The 20,972-nt window shown below is 49.4% G+C and overlaps 2 protein-coding genes and 1 long non-coding RNA gene across 4 annotated transcripts in view; 2 read left to right on the top strand and 1 right to left on the bottom strand.

Moving 5' to 3' along the window:
• Window positions 1–4,843, top strand: part of COPZ1 (coatomer protein complex subunit zeta 1) — a 13,762-nt gene extending 8,919 nt beyond the window's left edge. Inside the window, exons 5-8 of one of the 2 annotated variants that reach the window (XM_025400835.1) lie at window positions 430–507; window positions 663–714; window positions 2,613–2,651; window positions 3,468–4,843. In XM_025400835.1, coding sequence (XP_025256620.1) covers window positions 430–507; window positions 663–714; window positions 2,613–2,651; window positions 3,468–3,515 — 217 coding nt within the window. In that variant the 3' untranslated portion in view covers window positions 3,516–4,843. The remainder of the gene's footprint in view (window positions 1–429; window positions 508–662; window positions 715–2,612; window positions 2,652–3,467) is intronic. The other variant, XM_025400836.1, reaches the window with a different exon arrangement.
• Window positions 4,844–6,693: 1,850 nt separating this feature from the next.
• Window positions 6,694–20,972, top strand: part of LOC112633978 — an 82,809-nt gene continuing 68,530 nt past the window's right edge. The window contains exon 1 of the long non-coding RNA XR_003121704.1: window positions 6,694–6,897. This is a non-coding gene — a long non-coding RNA (uncharacterized LOC112633978). The remainder of the gene's footprint in view (window positions 6,898–20,972) is intronic.
• GPR84 (G protein-coupled receptor 84) lies at window positions 15,292–17,332 on the bottom strand. Its single transcript, XM_025400831.1, has 2 exons — window positions 17,239–17,332; window positions 15,292–16,706 (listed from the first exon to the last, which is right to left on the bottom strand). Exon 2 carries the CDS (start codon window positions 16,696–16,698, stop codon window positions 15,508–15,510), a length of 1,191 nt encoding a protein of 396 aa, XP_025256616.1. The 5' UTR covers window positions 16,699–16,706; window positions 17,239–17,332; the 3' UTR covers window positions 15,292–15,507.

Consider the following 20,972-nt stretch of genomic DNA (forward strand, 5'->3'; position numbering starts at 1 on the left):
TTTTTTTTTTGAGACGGAGTCTCGCTCTGTCGCCCAGGCTGGAGTGCTGTGGCCGGATCTCAGCTCACTGCAAGCTCCGCCTCCCGGGTTCCCGCCATTCTCCTGCCTCAGGCTCCCGAGTAGCTGGGACTACAGGCGCCCGCCACCTCGCCCGGCTAGTTTTTTTTTTGTATTTTTTAGTAGAGACGGCGTTTCACCGTGTTAGCCAGGATGGTCTCGATCTCCTGACCTCGTGATCCGCCCGTCTCGGCCTCCCAAAGTGCTGGGATTACAGGCTTGAGCCACCGCGCCCGGCCCACCTTATTTACTTCTTTGTGTGGTTGGTGGAGATGTTTATTGGTCTAGTTTAGGTTCCTCAATTCAGACAAGGTCCTAGGATTTCTTTCACACACAATTTGGTTTTTTTCTTCTCTTCTCTTGGGGACTCAGGAAAAATGTAGAAAAGCGAGCACTGCTGGAGAACATGGAGGGGCTGTTCTTGGCTGTGGATGAAATTGTAGATGGAGGGTAAGTTCTCTGACCTGCCTTGATCTTGGGTGAGGTAGTGGGATAACTGCCCCTGTCCTAAGTCAAGCAGGCTCAGCGGCCAGAGGTCCTGTTCCCCCACAGTGAGTTGGGCATTCGGGACAGAGTGAACAGTGATCTCTTCTTTGTTTTTGCAGGGTGATCCTCGAGAGTGATCCCCAGCAGGTGGTACACCGGGTGGCATTAAGGGTAAGCAGGAATGTGTTTCTCTGCATCCCCGCATCTATTCACAAACACCCTCCACAGCCAGACCTGCTGGATGTGTCTAGTAGTTGGGGCTCATAGGATACATAGAACCTTCTCTTTTTCTTTCAAATACATTCAGCCTTTCTCTTTCCTTCCCTTCTTATTGTCCCAAAGAAAGAAGAAGAAAGAACTTATTTCTACCCCTAATAAGGTACCTAACATCTCATACAGTCTTTGCACAAAGTGGACATTTAATACATATTTATTTAATAAGTGATAAAATAAACTAATATTTATGGTTTTGAATTTTTTTTTTTTTTTTTTTTTTTTTTTGAGACGGAGTCTCGCTCTGTCGCCCAGGCTGGAGTGCAGTGGCCGGATCTCAGCTCACTGCAAGCTCCGCCTCCCGGGTTTACGCCATTCTCCTGCCTCAGCCTCCCGAGTAGCTGGGACTACAGGCGCCCGCCACGTCGCCCGGCTAGTTTTTTGTATTTCTTAGTAGAGACAGGGTTTCACCCCAGGATGGTCTCGATCTGCTGACCTCGTGATCGGCCCGTCTGGGCCTCCCAAAGTGCTGGGATTACAGGCTTGAGCCACCGCGCCCGGCCTTATGGTTTTGAAATTATAAAGGAACTTGAAGTTGGCTTATTCCCTTCTTGGAGATGGATCCAATCATCTGAGGCAGAAGAGTGTCTTTTTTGTCTTTTAAAGTGTTATATAGGACTGGGTGTGGTGGCTCACACCTGTAATCCCAGCACTTTGGGAAGTGGAGGCCGGTAGATCACAAGGTCAGGAGATCGAGATCAGCCTGACCAACGTGGTGAAACCCTGTCTCTACTAAAAATACAAAAATTAGCTGGGCGTGGTGGTGCATGCCTGTAATCGCAGCTACTCGGGAGGCTGAGGCAGGAGAATTGCTTGAGCCTGGGAGGTGGAGGTTGCAGTGAGCCAAGATTGCACCACTGCACTGCAGCCTGGGTGACAGAGTGAGACTCTGTCTCAAAAATAAATAAATAAATAAATAAATAAATAAATAAATAAAGTGTTACATAACTGAGGATGGTGCCTCTCCATCAGGAAGTACGTATTTGCCAGAACCTCAGAACCTCAGTCCTCTTTGGTGCTAGTGATATCAGAAAGGGGCCTCTGAGTTAACCATAGAAGGCCCCAGGTCAGCTGAGGAGGTAATGGTGGATGCAGAGAGCCCACAAGCAAATTATACGGGTGCAGAGATGTCTGAGCAAAGCAAATTCTCCCCATTCACAGAATGTCCTGGCTCTGACCTCCACAGAGTGAAGGCTGACAGTGCTTGGTAATGGGAAATCTTCTCCCTTAACTGCTGTGGGCTCCATTTGCATAGTTTAATCTTCTCCTCTAACATATGTCTCTATGTGGCAAGAGAGAGGGTCCCCCCCACCAACTCCCCCCTTTCTCTTCTCAGGCTGCTGTTGCAGCAGTTTATTTCTTCAAATTAACATGCTGTCGTTACCCATCCGGCTTTGCGGGATCCAGTAAACCACTCCTGGCTCCCCCTCATCCTTTCCCTAGCAGTACTGATACTCAGAGAAGGCCTTTTCTGACTAGAGAATCAGGTCCTCCACCCCCAAGTTAAGAGAGTTGAGGATCAGATAACCTGCTGGTTACTCGGAATGGAGTTAAATCTTTTAAGAAGTCATCCTGCCTTAAAATGGAAGCTGGATGAAATGACCCTTTTTTGTTCATAGTCCCTCTGGCCAAGTAAAACTGTAGCTGTCCTAGTCCCTAGAAGGGACTGAGAAGTTCAGTGCATCTGCCCTTTGTTTCAGTTTAAAGGATTACTTTTTTCTTCTCTAATACCAGACTCCAATCAGGTCTTACTCCAGCTTTCTCCCACACTAAATGCTTGTATCTCTGTGCCATAGGGTGAAGATGTCCCCCTTACGGAGCAGACCGTGTCTCAGGTATGACTTTCTCCCTTCTTCCTTTCCAGATGGACTGGGTCACTAAAGAGGCTAGAACAGCATTCCACCCATACCTCCCAAGTCTGAGTGAGACTGGAGACTCAAGACACATCTTTCTTGGCTCCCTCTTATTCCAGAGAACTGGGACTTATACATCCAGCTACTCCCTACCCCTACTTCCAACTCCTTTCTTAGTTTCCTGTGAACAGTGGCTGTCAACCTTGCTCTGTACCCTTCAAACCTTCCCTGCCTGATGCCTCATTCAGTGATTTATTCCCCAGCAGAGGCTTGCCTTAAGCAGATGGTCTGTGTGCATTTGTGCACACGCTCTCTCTTTCTCTTATTATTCAAATGAGGGCTAAGCTGGAAATGCATATTCTAGAATATGCAGGTTTTGCAGATCCATCTTGCTACCTTGACTGCAGATAGATTGTCTACCTGATGTAGGGGAAGGGAGGGGTTCTGTTTTCTACCCGCTTGGCATTCTCACCAAGAAGTCCATCTGGATTTGTTACCCGTCTCTCACCCACCGCCCCTTTTAATATGTGTCCCGTAACTCCCAGTTTTTTTTTTTTTTTTTTTCTTTTGTACCTCTTCTTTCTTCATCCCCCTCGGTGGATTTGTATTTTTTTGAAATTTTCCAAACAATCTGCTAGGGCCTTAGAGAGCTTCTTCCCATCTCTTTACCTTTGGGGATTTTCTATTCTCCATTCTTGTAAGGACAGGGAAGACAAGTGAGGGGAAGGAGATCCCCAGCCCTCATGCTTACCCTGCCCTGTCAGCAAGCTTTCCTCAACGCTGCTCTTATCTCTGCAGGTGCTGCAGTCAGCCAAAGAACAGATCAAGTGGTCACTCCTTCGGTGAAGACCCCACTGTTGCTGGCTCTTCATCCTCTTCAAAAAATTCGCATGTCTGCTGTGAATTTTCATCTAGTTCCCCAATCGATGCTCTCAGGGTCATCTCGGGGATCACAGGGATCCTTAAATCTCCATTCTGTTTGTGGTTGTCCCCCCCAACCTCCCCTACACCCTCCCTATTATTTTTCATTCTTCTTGCAGTTCTGGGAGTAAAGCTCCCAGCATATTCAGATAATAGGGCAGGGGAAGCACCCTCTTTCTTTCTCGACTGGATTATGCTCACATGCTCCCCTGCCCTGACATTTTTGTAAATTCTGTGCCCTTTGTTGTAGCTACACTTCAGATTAAAGTAGGAGAAAGAATGTGCTGAATGTTTTCCTGCCTTTGCCTTTACCTGGACCTCATCCTGACACCCCAGCAAGGGGAGGGAGAAAGAGAATTCTTTACTATAGAACGAGTGGGGGTGGGGATGGGTAGGGATTTATCCAATCTAAGCCCTAGCCCCACTTACTGACCTCAGTGTTTTCTTCCATTCCTTCTTACTGCCCTGTCCTCTGCCTTGGAAAAGGTATTGGGAATAGTTCATAGGGAAGGGACAACATGGAAGAAACAGTGATTTAAATTGTATTGAATAGGGCACATAAAATGCATTCTCTACCCCGATCTGGCATATAGCTTCAAAACTGCCGTGGTGAGTGCCCGTCTCTTAATTAGCTACCTTAACTCTCCACCCTTACTACCTGTGGGATCTTTGCCTGGTTTGTCTTCTCTGTGTCCTGAAGCAAAGCCAGTTCCTAAAACTAAAACTCCATTCTAGTCTTGGGAAGAAAACTTTCTACTCAGAACTGGGGAAGGAGTAGAACTTATGACTTGGGCGTCTAGGCTGTCTCTGTTCCCTCAACTCCCCGACATGCATTTACTCCTCTGCCTTGGGTCTACATTCGCTGCAGCCCACCCTCTCTCTGCTTCAGCCTTACACCCAAGCAGTGCGTCTGTGCTCTCCCTGTCTCTAGGTCGCTGAGAGAGGTGCTTTTCTTCATAAAACCTTTGGGATTTGGATTTCCCCAGGAAGATGGAGAATGGAATACTCACTCTTGGGTCTAATCTTTCCCCTTGACCCAGAACTTCCTCCCCACAAAAATGTCTTTAAAAACCTTCCTGAGACTTAAGCATTCTGCCCCACTTACTAACTGCCAGTTCTGCAACACTGAAGTGGGGCAGATAACTGGGCATATTTGAGGGGGCATCTTTGTGTAAAAGATGCATGGAGTCAGGAGATAGCCACCTTCATAAACTGCTCTGTGCAAAGAGGAATAAAACATTTTTTCAAAACTGCCTTTGTGTGATGTTTCTGTTTCTCTTCCTCTCTTTTTGGCAGCTACTCCTGTTCTTCCAGCACCCCCTCATTCCCCATCTTACAATATTTCTTCCCTCGTACCTCAGAGACTCTATAGCAGTGCCCCCCCATCCCTAATTTACGGGGCTGTTTGCCTCCTTGGCATCTCTCCGTCCCCTCGCCTGGAAATTGGCGCCAGGGGTGGGGTGGGGATGGTATTTTCTCAGTGGGAGTCCCAGGGAACTGAGTTCTTCCCCCACCACCCCCAAAGCCAGCTGCCTGCTCCCGCCTCAGCCATTAGTAACCCAGAGACGCGCACCTGCGTGGGGGCTCTCCTCCAGCCCTTGCTCCCTTCCTGCACCTCCCACTCCTGCTCTGAAACGGCGCTGAGCGGGTTATTTATCGGAGCCAGCGCTGCTCCAGAAGGTCAGGACGGTGGTGTAAATAACCTCTTCTCGCCATTTCCCCGTCCCTCCAGAGCCTGCTCCCCTCCCCCTCCTCCACCTTTATTCGCACAAATGAATGTGGCTGGGCTGGCGCAGCGCCTGGCCCTGCATCTTAATGGGGCGGTGAGCTCACAAGATGGATTTAGCTGGGGGTTTTATGGTTGCCGCGGCGACAGAATGCTTTGGTTTTCTTTCCCCCTTCCTCTGCAGGATTTTTAAGGAAGGGGGAGTGTGGGGAGCCTCTTCTCCACTGCAGTTTGAAGGGTTTCCTCAGTCACCTCTGCCGCTCATAAAATGGACCTGCAATTCCAGGATTAAGCAAGGGAGACCAAATTAGTATCTCAGATGGGAAAGGACGAGGGAAGGAAGGTAACAGGAATGGGGGAGTCTCTCCAGCATCAGAACATGACACCCAGAGTTTTCCAGTCTTGCCTGCTCTTCTATGAAAACCTGACAATTAAGCTCAACAACTATGGGGCACCTGTGCATGGGATACTCCTCAGCAGGTAGAAAAGAAAAAAACCTGGGTGTACCACGTCTGCCTACAGTCCTGCATTGAAACTTGGAATGCAAGAGTTTGGATAAAGACTAGATACTTCTTTTGTCTTTGCCTGTGTGAGCTGGGGAAAAGCAATACTCAGCCTTACCATCCTAATCTTCCTACTCACCACACAGCATTGACCTGGGGGAGGGGCAGTGTCAGTACCAGAGCTGAGTGGTGGTGATGTGTGATGGTGTGGAGCATGGAGTTCCATCCTGTTCTCAAACTTGGAATTCTCTGAGCTTCAGTTTCCCCAGCTTAGCCTGGGTTAAACTCCTGCCTTCTGTTTTCCAGCATGAATGGAACTTTGGTGCCCTGGCCTGCGCAGTTTTTTGGCCAGCAGGTTTTTTTTCAGGGCTATGAGTAAACACATCCCCAAGCACTGACTGAAGCAGAGCCTGGGAGCGGGGTCTGATTATTTCTCTTCCTTGGTTTCTTTCTGTCTGTAAGCCTCTGTCTTTCTGTTTGTGAGCCTTTCCCTCTTTCCCAGGGGATGCTGGGAGGCCCCTCCTCCCCTCTCCCCCCTTCCTTCCCTTTGGCTGGGAAAGTGACTACAGCCTGAACAGTGCCAGACACCTGCCTGCCAGATGTGGCGATTCCCCATTCTTCCCCCCACCCCTCTATGTCTATTCTTTCCCTACCCCACTGAGCTCAGGCAGAGGGAGCTCCCCCACAGGGTGATTTACTGCTGCTGCCTCTCTTCCTCAAGTGCCCCCCTCCACTCCTCTCCCTCTCCCTCCCCCTGATGCCCATGCCCCCTCTTTTCCCACAATGTTCTGCAGCTACCTTCTTGGTACAGCCTCCTCCCACTCCTACTCCAGAGTGCTAGGCTATGTAAACTCCAGCTCCTGGACTAGAGAGTGAATGCATGGGGCAAAGGTGATTAGCCTTCTGTTTCACCCATGGGAGAGTACATCAGCAACTGGGCTGAGGACAGGCAGCCAGAGCTGATGTCATTCTCATTGGGGGAGGAAGGGAGGTGACAGAGTGGAGGAGGTGAATAGGGAGGGAACCAACACTCCAAGACTGTCTGGAGAGGAGAAAAAGGTCTCTGAGAACTTCCTTGGTAGGTGACAGAGAGTCCAGAATTGTGGCTGCCTGGTGGACATCACACCTTTCTGGCTGAGCCTCCAGACCTTGTCTTTGAACCTATATCGCAATATGACTTAGGAGATGCCCCTCAGCTCCTCCCCTTCACACTGACCCAAAACACACACTTAGAGAGAACTGCAAGTCCGCACCCTTCTCTTTTTAGTGTTTGTCCTTCTGTGTCTTTTCTTTTTTCTTTTTTTTTTTGAGACAGGGTCTCACTCTGTCACCCAGGCTAGAGTGCAGTGGCATGATCAGAGCTCACTGCAGTCTCAACCTCCCTGGGCTCAGGTGATCCCCCCACCTCAGCCTTCCGAGTAACTGGGACTACAGGTGTGTGCCACCATGCCTGACTAACTTTTTGTATTTTTTATAGAGATGTTTTGCCATATTGCCAGGCTAGTCTTGAACTCCTGGGCTCAAGTAATCCACCTGCCTTGGCCTCCCAAAGTGGTGGGATTACAGGCATGAGCCACTGTACCCAGCCTAGTGTCCTTTTTTTTTTTTTTTTTTTTTTTCCTTGAGATGGAGTCTTGTTCTGTCACCCAGGCTGGAGTGTAGTGGTGCAATCTCAGCTCACTGCAACCTTCACCTCCCGGGTTCAAGCGATTCTCCTGCCTCAGCCTCCCAAGTAGTTGGGATCACAGGCATGCGCCACCATGCCTAGCTTTTTTTTTTTTTTTGTATTTTTAGTAGAGACAGCATTTCACCATGTTGGCCAGGCTGGTCTCCAACTTCTGACCTCTGGAGATCTGCCCGCCTCGGCCTCCCAGAGTGCTGGGATTACAGGTGTGAGCCACCGTGCCTGGCCTATGCCTTTTCTTTATTAATCTCTTCTCTCTCATTTCACCCTACCTCCCTTAGTTATGCTTCTCTTTCTGGTCACCTTCTGCCCACCCCACCCTTCCGTGCCATATCATAACCCAATATGATTCCCAGACCTCCCACTAAAGCAGGGACTCATTCAGAGCCTCTTTTCTCCTTCCCATCTATTCTTGGAATCTAACTCCCAAAGGTCCCCTCTGGGCCAGAACAGGGTTCTGATGTGGGACTGAGGTAGCAGGACTGAGGTAGGATGGCTGGGCTGAAGAGTGGCAGAAGCAGGACAGATGGAGCAGCATCCAGGAATTTGGGGAGAGGGGAGAGGGAGACAAGAAGATGGAAAGAAACAATATGAGAGAGAAAAAGTGATTGAGAGACCGAGGCAGAGGCTGAGAGACGGCGAGAATAACAAACTGGGAGAATGAGAGACACAAAGAAGGAAAGCAAGACTGGGAGCAGAGAAAAAGAATAGCAGGAAAGTCATAGCAAGAGAAGGCCACTAGGGAGGGGCCAGGCAAGGGGCAGCCTGGCTCTCCAGGGCTCCCTCATGCTGTGAGTCCTGTGTGTGTGAGTGTGTGTGTGTGTGTGGGTGGGTGCGTGCATGGTACATTTGCATAGGGATCTGCGGTATGGATAGGAGGATTTCCACAATATTTTTCCGTTTCTTTCAGCAGTCTCTTTCCTTGAGGCACTCCACACTAGCCCCCCATCTCCCAGTATTCCGGATGCTCAAGGGACCATTCTGAAGGTATTTCCACAACTCAGCAATCCTGGCTTTCTCACTTGGAATGCAGGCCTGCTGGAATGTCCAGGATCTGTAGAATGAAGAGGCCCCATCCCCTCACTGCCCACCCCCCATGCCTGCCCACCAGCTGCTCCTGTCCATCTTCTCCTCCCATTCTCCTTGTATCTCCCCTTCCTCCACACTGACCCCTCCCCCAGCTCTGACCCCCAGCCTGCCTGGGGCCTGGGTCAGAAGGGAGACAAAGACAGGATTTATCACCAGTATTGAGAAGCAGCCAGAGACCAGGGCTGAGGGCAATGACTGACCTCCCTCAGATAGGAGGGAGCACTAGGCCGGATGCTGGGAGGCTGGAAGCCTGGGTTCCAGTGGCTGCTGCTCACAACCCCCAACTTTTCCCACTCCAGCTTTCCTCTCTCGCTTGTCTCTGAAAACTTAGAAAACAGAGAAGAGTATGATCCTGAGGTGATTTTAGGCCTCTGAAGGAAAACCTGGGAGAAAGGAAGAGATGAGATTGATGTCTTAGGGTTATTATCTTATGGATATGGAAGAGGATTTGGAAACTAGAGGCAATCAGGCACCAACTGTTTCCAGGGCTGGGAAAGAGTTCAGGCCTAATACTGCAACAGATGAGAGGGACTGTCCTCTAATATAGAGAGGGACTTCTCAAGAACAGGCCCTGGTTGCCAGTAGGAAAGGAAATAAGGGTGATTATGGGTCCTGAAAGGTGGGAGACACAGTCTCACCTGAAAGCGAAGAAAGAAATGAAATTTACCAACGGCTAATTCTAGCTCTAGACCCTCTGAAAAAGTCTTCTTCCCTAACATCCCCGACTCCCTCCCGAGAGGTACAAGGAGCAGCTGGTCCTTTACAGTAAATAGACTATTGGCCTGAAATTGTCTCTACTCAGCAGACAGGGTGTGTGCTTGAGAGGGAACGGTATGATCCAGGAGTTTCCGAGAAACCAGACTGTATATCTTTCAGTGGACAGCTCCCGCAGCTTCCCTAGCTGCCCTTGGAAGCCCACCACCAGCCCCTCTAGAATCTCAGTGTGTCAGAAGCCTCCATAAACCCAGCTCAGAAACTTTGGTGCTCTTCCAGTCCCTGGCACCCAACTTCCTGCTTCTTGCCTTTACCCTATTGTCCTGGAAGACGGCAGCTAGAGTTACCTCCAAGTGAGAAGAGGGTGGAAGGATGAGAAACTGAGGGAACTGGGAGTTACCAATCTACCAGTTTCTCACCACAATCCCACCAAGAATTCCCACCCGGGTCTGGTGAGGGAAAACTTGTGATCTCCTCTCTTAAACTCCTCTGTAAGCTGAAACCATTCTGTCAATTTCTGATGCAAAGCCAAAAATTGGAAATTTTAGTGGGAAGGGGTCGTAGATTGCAAGAGAATGGGAGAGGACAAAAGAATTGGGTGGAGGGGGGCGGTGTGGGCACACCAAGTAAGGAAGAAACAGGAAAGGGGAGAAGAGAGCATGTCTTTTTTCCTCAGTCCCCCTTCCCCCAATTGAAGAGGCAGATTTACAGCCTCGGTTTGGAGAGGAGGGTGAGCATAAGGAAGACAGATCTGCAGTTCTGCCCTCTGAGTGTCTGGGTACTTAGCTTTAACTCCCCCATTAGCATCAATCCCCATCTTGCTGCCCATCCGTCTTCTGACATCAGCTCCTTCCCCTCTATGTAGCCCAGGCTTTCTGACCCTAAGTGGCTCTTAAAGGGCCAGTCTAGGCCTTTCCCTCCCTCCTCCCACTCCAGGCAGCAGTCTGGTGTATGTACGCATGTGCATTGTGGCCATCCTTGCTAAGGCCATAGTGGTTGGAGGGCATGGGGGATGGGGGCGATGTGTGACTCTTCCCCAGCTCTGTTTTCCTTAGGGCTCCCTTATATTATGGACCTCCATCTTTGTTCACTTCCTACCCAAACCAGAACAAGCCCTTTCACTGGAGAGTCACAGACACATGGCTCCTAGAGCTGAGGGCTGGAGAAAATATGTGGATCCATAGGCAGATCCACCACCCCTTCTCAATTTCCTGGAGGCCCAGGGCAAGGGATGTCAAGAACTATTGACTGTTTTTAATTCTCAGCAGCAGTGGGGGTGGGCAGGTTGGAGGCCAAGACTCCTAGGAGATGCCCTGAGCCCCACATTCCTAGCCTCCTTTCCCAGGGATCCAGGCTGTGGTCTGTGGAGGTGGGGGATTTCAAATCTTCCTTTCCTGTGAGGATGGTGACAGGCCAGAGAAATCTGCCTTTGAATTTTCTGGCTTCTCTTTCCTATTCCTCAGCAACTGAGCTTAAGAGGACAGAGGGGAAATGGGCTTCTCCCCACCTTCTGAAAAAATGTAACAGCACACTAGGGGCTATACGAATGCCAGGATGCTTGGAAAGTTCCTCCCCTATCTGCCTTCAATCCTTTCTGCTGCAAAGCTCTGCAGTCCTCTGAGGGGCTCTACTGGATAGTCAACCCCTCTTCCTGATACCTGAAACCCATTCCTCACCTCCCTCTGTGCTTCCTTCTCTGGCTCAGGAGGAGAGGGAATGTGTGGGTGGGGGCCTTGGGAAAATGGCCATGTTAAAAATAGGAGCCCCCAGCTGCACCCCCCAGTGGACCCTTATTTATCACCTTCCAAACCTCACTCTCAAAGAAGCATAAATATTCCTAATTCCTGAAGGCCACCCTGGACTCATAAATCTAACTGGGGAGGTGGGCAAGGAGAGGAGTGAGGTGCATGGGATGGGGAGCTTACTGCAGCCTTGAGGAAGCAGAATCTCCTGGGGGAGGCGCCTGACTTGTCTGTCCCCTTGCAGACGCCAATGGGTCTTCATAGGGAGGAGGAGGAGGAGCCTTTCTGTCAATATTTCCTTTGGGGAGTAGTCTTCTCTCACTGCACTTTTCCTCCCACCCCTAAAAACAAACAAAAAACCAAAACCCTACTTTCCTTCTGGTCTTCCCCATTAGTTCTCTGTCGCTCTCCCTCCCTCTTTTCTTTGCTATTACCTTCCAGTTGTCCTTTCCTGCTTCTCCCTCTCTCTCTCCTCCCTATTGCGCCTTTCTCTGTCTTTGCTTCTCTAATGCTTTCCCTTTTCAGAGCCATTGTGTGAAAAGGAAATTTCCGTCTCTTATTCAGTCTGGATAGTGAGATTTGAAAAGTCCCTCTCTCGGTGCCCGGATCTCCCTGCTTCAGCCCGTGTGGACCCTCAAATGCGTCCTTTCTCTTCATGTCTCCTTTCTTCTCGGATCTTGGACAAATTACCCAACCCCCTACTTATCTCCTTAACCCTCTCTCTCTTCCCCTGCCTTCTTTCTCTCCTCAGCCTTCCTTTCTTCCTGTCATCCTTTTGCCCCCTCAGTTTCCCCTTCGTTCCTCAACTCGGAATCCTCATTCCCTGTTCAGTCTCCTCTGCTCTCCCTGTTGGCCCCCACCCGCACCCCTCAGACTCGACTCCTCCGCCTATGTGTACCACTCAGACCCCATCATCCCTTCAGTTCCCATCACCACCACACCCCAGTTTTCCCTCCCAGTGGACGAAAAAGAAGGGAGGATGGGGCTGAGGAACAGGTAGAGAGCCATTCCTTGAGGGGAGGGAAAGAGGAGAAAAAACAGGGGAGAGGAAGAGGGACTCGGCGACGAGGGGAGGGGTATCCTCACTCCCCAGCAGCGGCACCCCCCTCCCCGCGGCCGCTGAGCCATAAATCAGGGCCAAGGCGGTTTGGCCAATGGTAGAGTGACTCGTAAATCGGCCTGTCAAGCTCAGCCAATGAGAGGCGGCGTTAAATCAAGTTCTGTCAGCGCTTGGCCAATGAAAGGCCCTGAGCTGACCATAAATCTGCCTGTAAGAGACAGCGAAAGAGAGAGAGCGTGCGAACGAGCAAGAACAGCCGGGGCGGGAGACTGGGGAGGGGGCGGGGGGAGCGCGGGAACGGGGAATGGGGAGACGAGCTTAAGAGGAAAAAAAGGCGATAACAGAGGTACAGGCGATGAAGACGGCCTACAGGAGAGACGGACAGATGGAAAGAGACAAAGAGAGGCCGTGAGAGATAGCGTCAGAAAGTCAGCGATAGAGCTCGGACTCGGGCGGGAGACTGACAGAGATAAAGAGACAAAGAGAGATAGACGGTGACTCACACTCGTGAGCACACAGGGCCTCCAAACACACACACTTCCGGGGACACGCATGAGCGACGCACCACGAGGGACCCAGTAGGGCTCACGGGCCAAGCACAACCGCAAGAGAGAGAACGCCTCTAGAAAGCCTGGCTTTTCTTAAGTTTCTTTCCCCTCATTCAGCCCTTATTGAAATTAGGGGCGGGGGTGGCTGTGTGGGCCGTGGAGGGTGGCTGCTTTCTTACTGAGATCTGTCCTCTATGGTCTTAGACCCCAGGATTTCCTTCTGTGTCTCCTGAGTTAGTTTGTTTGTTTGTTTTTCCCCCCCAGCGACTGATAATTGGGAAGTCCCTTCTGAGGTCTAACTTCAATCCCTATTGCTTCACCTTTCTACTTGACACTATTGTGATTTGCCTTCTAAGAACATGTAAAGTAAATCCTTTTACAACCCTTCAGAGAGTTGTCAACTTTCAGAATCTCAGAAGGTCTGAATAGGAAGCATTGTTAGGGATCATCTGGGCATTCGATCCTAGTTTTAGAAAGGCAGTTTTGAGACTGCCCTCAAATCACGGTCTTACAACGTATTAGTCATTCGGCCTTGGACAAATTACTTAACCTATTTGTGCTTCAGTTTTCACATTTGTAAGAAAGAAATTATAATTTCATGTAAATGAAATAATGTATGTACAGGGAACTGCACGGGGCACTTGTTAAGAGTGTACCCCGCACCCCGCTTTGTACAGTTGATAAAATCTGAGCCCCAGAGTTGTCCAGAGATCTGCTCAAGTTCCCAGAGCTAATTATCAGAGAGCCTTGACTGAAACCTGTGTCTCTACACCCATACACTGTTGTTCTTCATTGGTCCAACAGTTTACCTGTCTGGACCCCTGCCTTAGTAGCCCCAGCTTGATTTGGTTTAGGTTCCTGTGACTTTCGTGGAAGGAGGACACCCAAAAGTGCATGTTCCATATTAGGAGTCAGAATTCCTGGACCCTAGAAGTGTATTGCACATGAGGGTATCAATCTGTCCACCCCCAACTGTGATTCTTTCTGCCCTTAATATCTTCAGATTTTACTTTGTTCTGTCAAACCATGGACTTGGGGTAGGAAGGCGACAACATGCAGCCAGAGCATTAATGTCAGCATGACTCACATTTCATCCCCAGTGCCACCCCAGTGCCCACACTGCTACTCCCCCCAGCCCCACCCCAAGTAGACAATAATATCTCATGAATAATAAATGTCTCATTCTTCACCTTTCTTCCTCAGCTTTGGGGGAAAGGGAGGGTGCAAATCCCTGGGTCTCTATTCCCTGGTCTCTGGATTCCCAGTCCTGCCTACTGTCCTCAACCGGGAAGCCAGAAAGGAAACGCAGAGAACCAGCGTCACCTGGTGGCCACAGGTGTTTTAAGGGTGTGTGTAAGCATACACATTGTGACAGGATTTGGTCATTCTGAAGGGAAGAAATGGTATGGTTTCCTAGCCTGGCTCCTGAGCCCTTTTAACTAGAGTCTTTGTTTTCCTGCTTTCTTTTGTTTTATTTTCTTTTCCTCTTTCTTTTTCTTTTTGGTTTGAGACAAAGTCTCGCTCAGCCACCCAGGCTAGAGTGCAGTGACGTGATCTCTCGGCTCACTGCAACCACTGTCTCCAGGGTTCAAGCGATTCTCCCGTCTCAGCCTCCCGAGTAGCTGGGATTACAGGCACCCGCCATCATGCCTGGTTAATTTTTGTATTTAATTTAATTTAATTAATTAATTTATTATTATTTTGAGACAGAGTTTCACTCTTGTTGCCCAGGCTGGAGTGCAATGGCGTGATCTTGGCTCTCTGCAACCGCCTCCTGGGTTCAAGCGATTCTCCTGCCTCAGCTTTCTGAGTAGCTGGGATTACAGGCATGCACCACCATGCCCGGCTAATTTTTGTATTTTTAGTAGAGATGGGGTTTCACCATGTTGGCCAGGCTGGTCTTGAACTCCTGACCTTAGGTGATCTGCCTGCCTCAGCCTCCCAAAGTGCTAGGATTACAGGCGTGAGCCACCCCACCAGGCCTGTTCTCCTGCTTTCATAAGTCCAGATGACAAATGCAAGGGAACTGAGGGCCTGGGACTCAGGTGAATTAGCCCTGTGAACAAGACCCTGCCAGGGCACCTGGAACCTTTTTCTGCCTTTGCCTCAGCTAAGCTCAGTTCCATTTCTACAGACCAAGGAGTACCCCTCCATGACCATTCCCTTCACACAGAGCGAGGGCTGGGGGGCTGGATATAATCCCCAGCTAGATTATAAAACTTTTTTGAGATGAATAAACTTGTTTGTAGGGATGGTGGATCCTGGCAGCAGTGGTTAGGGGCAGAGGTGATTTCTGGGAAGTTAAACAAAAAGACAATCACCTTTTCCTCTTATTTAAATCACCTAATCCTCTTAAATCACCTCACATGTTTTATTACCTAGAAACCCCTCTTTTAAAGGCTACATCCCATGCCAGCTGCTTCCTGCTTCTGCTTTGACCTAGGTACCCCTGAATCCTTAGGTATTAGGTTCCAGCTCCTGGTGGCCACAGGTGCTTTAGGGATATATGTGAGCATGCACATGGTGACAGGATTTGGTCATGCAGGAGGGATGGAATAGTATGGTCTCCTCCTAGCCTGGCCCCTGAGCCTAACCGTGACCTGTTTCCTCCTTCCCCAGAGACCACACCTGAGCATTAAAAGCACAGAATTCATTTATTAATAGTTAATAATACTCCTTGGGCAGTCTAGGGCTGAAACATTGATCAAGTGATGGAGAGACTTGATTTGGGAGGCTGGGGAGAGGTTGTTGTGAAAATGCCCGCACGTGTTATTTCACCTATTCTCCTATCAGCTGGCCACTTTGGTCCTGGAGGAGACGGTTCTGAATTCTGGTGACTAGGGTCACAGTTCTAATGGAGCCTACGGAAACTCCAGGGCCCTCTTTTTAAAACGGAGGCATATGCTTGGCGGAATTGGCGGTTCATGGCTGCATACAGCACAGGGTTGATGCAACCGTTGAGCCAGGTGAGGTTGGCAGCAAGCATGTGGACCACCCGGGGAGCCTGGACTCTCGCATCCAGAATGTTGAGCAGCAAGAAGGGGACGTAGCTCAGGGCAAAGCAGAGGAACACAGCAAAACACATTTGAGTCACCCTCCCAAATTCCGATGAAGAATCCGGAGCTCTTCGGGCTCCTTTAATTGGCTGGGCTTTGGCAGATGCTTCTGGAGGGCTTTTCTCTGCCATCTGCTCAGCTCTCTTGCTGTTGATCTGGTCTCCCACTTCTGATGAGTCCCCTTCCAGGGTCTGGGTGGTGGCAGCATTGACTGACTCAGATGAAATCCCTTCACTGGGTCCTCCTGATGCTAACCTGCTGTCCAGCTCCTGGAAACGACCAGGCATGGCCTCATCAGTCCCAGCCACATGGTTGGAGTGGATGCTTGCCTGTCGCAACTTGTATTGGTCCAGTGCCTGTGCTGCTCGTTTGACCTGGCGGTGGATGAGGCAATAGAAGATGCCAACACTGCTGAGTCCAAGCACAAAGTAGATGCCCATGAGGATGGTGGTATAAGGCCGGCCTCGGATGCGGTCAAAGCTGCAGGTGCAGACTACAGGTACCAGGATATAAATAGGCCAGAGGGGGGCAAAGCTGGCCACACCCACAACCCAGGTGCTCACCAGTGCCAGCACTATCCCCTTGGCACTGAAAACTTTGGGAAAAAGCTTAGGGTGGGCAATGAGGAGGTAGCGTCCCAGTGCGATGAGGCAGAGGGTCAAGATGGAGACAGAATTGGAGGCAAAAAGGAGGAGCCCAAATGCCCTACAGAAGGTGGCACCGGTGCGCCAGTGCAGGTGGAGGTAGGTGTCCACAGAGAAGGGCTGAAGGACTGTGCAGTAGAGGAGATCAGCCAGTGTGAGGTTGGCTATGAGCAGGTTGAATCGGGTACGGAGCTTGCGCTGGATGACCAAGGCCAGTAGGGTGAGCACGTTGCCCACGGTGCCTGTCACAGCCACCACCACCCCCCAGCTAACTGCAACATAACGATAGCCCAGCACAGACTCATGGTAGCAGGAGAAGTTGGCGTCAGAGGTTTTCCACATGATAGAGGCTAAAGAGGCAGAGGGTGGAAGAGGAAGAGGGAATCAGAAGCTAGCATTCAACTTATATCTCTTGAACAGCTCTGGCACTCTGGACATCTGAACTGCTCCTGCACCTCACTTTAATTCACCGTCCTCCTGAACCATTCCCAGGCTTCTTCATCTCAAGATCCCTAACTCTCTCCTTAGGTTCTCTAGTCCTTTCCCATTCTCAAATATTTCCCCAAGTTTTAATCTAAATATCTCTTGCTTAAATACCTTAGTCTTATTCTGCTGCAAACCACAGTCCTCTTCTATATCTATCCCATTGCTCTCAGTAAACCCAGTGCCCTCCCACTTTTCTAATTCCTTCCTCATCTCCGAAGACCCTCAGGAGTCCCCTCTCTCTATTCAGCATCCTGTATTCAGGATCCTCTCTGTATTCAGTTCCCTCTGCTCCTTTCCACTACACACACATATAGGCTTTAGTCATTTCTGTTTGTTACCACCTGGGAGATGAGGAGACCAAGAAGGTAAAAGTAAACCCACTACAAAAGTACTTACCTGAGTTTCTCAGCCTTCAATTCTTTCTCTGATGGAAGAAGTTCAGCTCACCCAAAGAGCAGTCCTTTCTGGTGGACAGTCAGGCTTCAAGCAGGAGGCATCCTGCTCTTATGTTCCCTATTATACTCCACTGAGAGAATAAGAAACTCCCCCGTTACCCAATTCCAGCCACTTCCTTCACCACCTCCGGTCCTACTCATTTTGCTTTGGCTAGTGAAATCTAGGCTTCTCTGTTGAAATTCCCTTGCTACTTACCTCAGAGTCGTTTCACTCTTTCGTTTCTCCTTCCTGAAACCCAAACTCTGTTTTCTTGCCCTCTATGCATGGCAGAAGTCATCTGTAAGATCATTGCTGAGAATTGCTAGGGCACGGAGTCAGAGCATCAGAACATTTGGGCCATTCCTCAAAGGGCCAAAAGATAAGACCAAGTTCCAGGAGCAACTTTAGGTACCCCCAGAAGCCTTGGGTTTGTTTCGGAGGAGCACTACCTTTCTTCTCTCCAGGGCTTGGACATGGTTCAAGTCAGAGGGGCCTATGTAACACCCTAGCACATCTGAGAAACCGAGTCAGATGAAGAAAAGTGGGAATGAGGCCTCCAGGATTCTGGTTTCATTCCCCTCAAAGGATCAGGGTCCTGTTCAATCATTCATTTATCCATTCACCCAGCAACTTTGTCTTGAGTGCCTACTATACACCAGACTCTGATCTAGACACTGGGGATACAAGAACGTCTGATACATGGCCTTGTGCATAGTTTACTAGGGGAGACAAATACATAAATATGCAAATGCTTAATCGGTTCTCCAGAGCAAAGGTGAGTAAACTTCGCCCTATGGGCCAAATCTAGTCTGCTATCTGTTGTTGTATAGCCTGTGACCCAAGAATTTTTTTTTCCATTTAATAATGGTTATATTTTAGGCCAGGTGCAGTGGCTCACACCCATAATCCTAGCACTTTGGGAGGCCAAGGAGGGCAGATCACTTGAGGTCAGGAGTTTGAGACCAGCTTGGCCAACATGGTGAAGCCCCGTCTCTACTAAAAATACAAAAATTAGTCAGGTGTGGTGGGTGTGCCTGTAATCCCAGCTACCAGGGAGGCTGAGGCAAGAGAATCACTGGAACTGGGGAGGTGGAGGTTGCTTTCAGTGAGCTGAGATCAGATCGTGCCACTACACTCCAGCCTGGATGACAGAGCAAGACTCAGTCCCAAAAAAATAAAATAATAAATAAATAAATAAGTAAATAACATAAAAATGGTTATATTTTAAATTGTTATATAAGTACCTGTGTAATATCCTCAGTTTTATCTCTTGATCAACACAGTTTAAAATATTTATAATCAGGCCCTTTGAGAAAAAGTTTGCTGAGGCTTGCTTTAAAATATTATATAGGCCTGGCTTGGAGGCTCATGCCTGTAATCCCAACATTTTGGGAGGCTGAGCTGGGAGGATGGCTTCAGGTCAGGAGTTTAAGACCAGCCTGGGCAACATAGTGAGACCCTGTCTTTACAATAAATAAATTAAAACAAAAATAGCCAGATGTGATGATGTGCACCTGTAGTCCCAGCTACTGGGGAGGCTGAGGTGGGAGGATCATTTGAATCTGGGAGGTCAAGACTGCAATGAGCTAAGATCATGCCACTATACTCCAGCCTGGGTGACACAGCAGGACGCTGTCTCTGAAAAATTAGAAAAACAAACTAATAGGCTGGGCGCAGTGGCTCACACCTGTAATCCCAGCACTTTGGGAGGCCAAGGCAGGTGGATCACGAGGNTTTTTTGACAGAGTCTCGTTCTGTCGCCCAGGCTGGAGTGCAGTGGCCATATCTCAACTCCCTGCAAGCTCCGCTTCCTGGGTTTACGCCATTCTCCTGCCTCAGCTTCCCGAGTAGCTGGGACTACAGGCGTCCACCACCTCGCCCGGCTAGTTTTTTTTTTTTTGTATTTTTTTAGTAGAGACGGGGTTTCACCGTGTTAGCCAGGATGGTCTCGATCTCCTGATCTTGTGATCTGCCTGTCTTGGCCTCCCAAAGTGCTGGGATTACTGGGTTTGAGCCACCGCGCCTGGCTAAATTCTTAATACTATACTTTTTTTTTTTGAGATGGAGTCTTGCTCTGTCCCCCAGGCTGGAGTGCAGTGGCGCCATCTCGGCTCACTGCAAGCTCCACCTCTCAGGTTCACGCCATTCTCCTGCATCAGCCTACTGAGTAGATGGGACTACAGGCCCCCGCCACTGCGCCTGGCTAATTTTTTGTATTTTTAGTAGAGACGGGGTTTTACCATGGTCTCGATCTCCTGACCTTGCGATCCGCCCTCCTCGGCTTCCCAAAGTGCTGGGATTACAGGCGTGAGCCACAGTGCCTGGCCAATACAATACTTTTTAAATAAGGGGCCCTGCTTTTTCATTTTGCACTGGGTTCCACAAATTATGGAGCCAGTCCTGGTTAGGGCAGTGGTTGTGGGAATGAAGAAATGATAAGGATCCGTATGTTGTTAGGCGGTCAAATAGGACTTATTTAGTGATTCATTGGATGAAGTGTTAGGAAGAAGGAGGAAGTAGGATAACTTTCTGCTTTCCAGAGGGATGATGGTGCTCTTAATAAGATAGGAAATGTGGCCTGGCGCGGTGGCTCACGCCTGTAATCCCAGCACTTTGGGAGGCCGAAGTAGGCGGATCAGGAGGTCAGGAGATCAAGACCATCCTGGCTAACACGGTGGAACCCCGTCTCTACTAAAAATACAAAAAATTAGCCAGGCATGGTAGCGGGCACCTGTAGTCCCAGCTACTTCGGAGGCTGAGGCAGGAGAATGGCGTGAACCCAGGAGATGGAGCTTGCAGCGAGCCAAGATCGCGCCACTGCACTCCAGCTTGGGCGACAGAGCGAGACTCTGCCTCAAAAAAAAAAAAAAAAAAAGGAAATGTGGGAGGAGGAGCAGGCTTAGGGAAAGGGGTAAATAATGAATTCAGTTTTAAACTAGCAGACTTGAGGTACTTGTGGGGTATGCTAGTATCCCAGACTCTCTAATCCCAATTTCTTCCAGTCCCTATCTCCTTCCCCACATGTGACCCAGCCCCTGCTTTTCTTTACCCACTCTTCTATAGGGCCTCTCTTGTTCCTCATCCTTCTGAATCCTCCCACCCCTTTTAAAGCTAGATTTACCTGAAAACAGACATGAAAACAAACACCAAAACACTCCTTACTGGGTTCCAATTCTGAACCCACAGTGAACACCCACCTTTCAACTTCACAGTTGACAAACCCAGGAGGCCCCCATTCCCCTCTTCTTCCTGTTTAACAGACATCATCCCAACTTCCCTCCTCCTTTCTTCTGCAAGACTGGAAAGTGGGTAGAGAGGGGGAAGTGAGCAGAGATGAAAGTCAGGAGGACCTCACATAGATTCTGGGTTTTGGTTTGGGCTTTTTGTTTGAACTTCCTGCCACTCAGTAGGGATAGAGGGGGTCAGGATTACTGGCTGCTCTTGAGAGTGTATGGTTGATCCAAATTTTGAGGATAACGGAGAGACCATTTTCCTCACACACCATGTGAGAGACAGCTGAACAGTGTTTCCTTGTCTCACAGACTATTTAAGGGGCCAGTTGAGAAGGTATTCTAGTATATCTGTAAATGGCACAGTCTCAGTTCTTCAGTCTTGGATACATGAGATCTTAATGAACCTTTAAAAGACTCAAGTCTCCTCATTTTGAAGACTGCGACACTGAGGTGCAGAGAGGG

Source organism: Theropithecus gelada, chromosome 11 (genome assembly GCF_003255815.1).
Source record: "Theropithecus gelada isolate Dixy chromosome 11, Tgel_1.0, whole genome shotgun sequence".
Classification (NCBI taxonomy): Eukaryota; Metazoa; Chordata; class Mammalia; order Primates; family Cercopithecidae; genus Theropithecus; species Theropithecus gelada.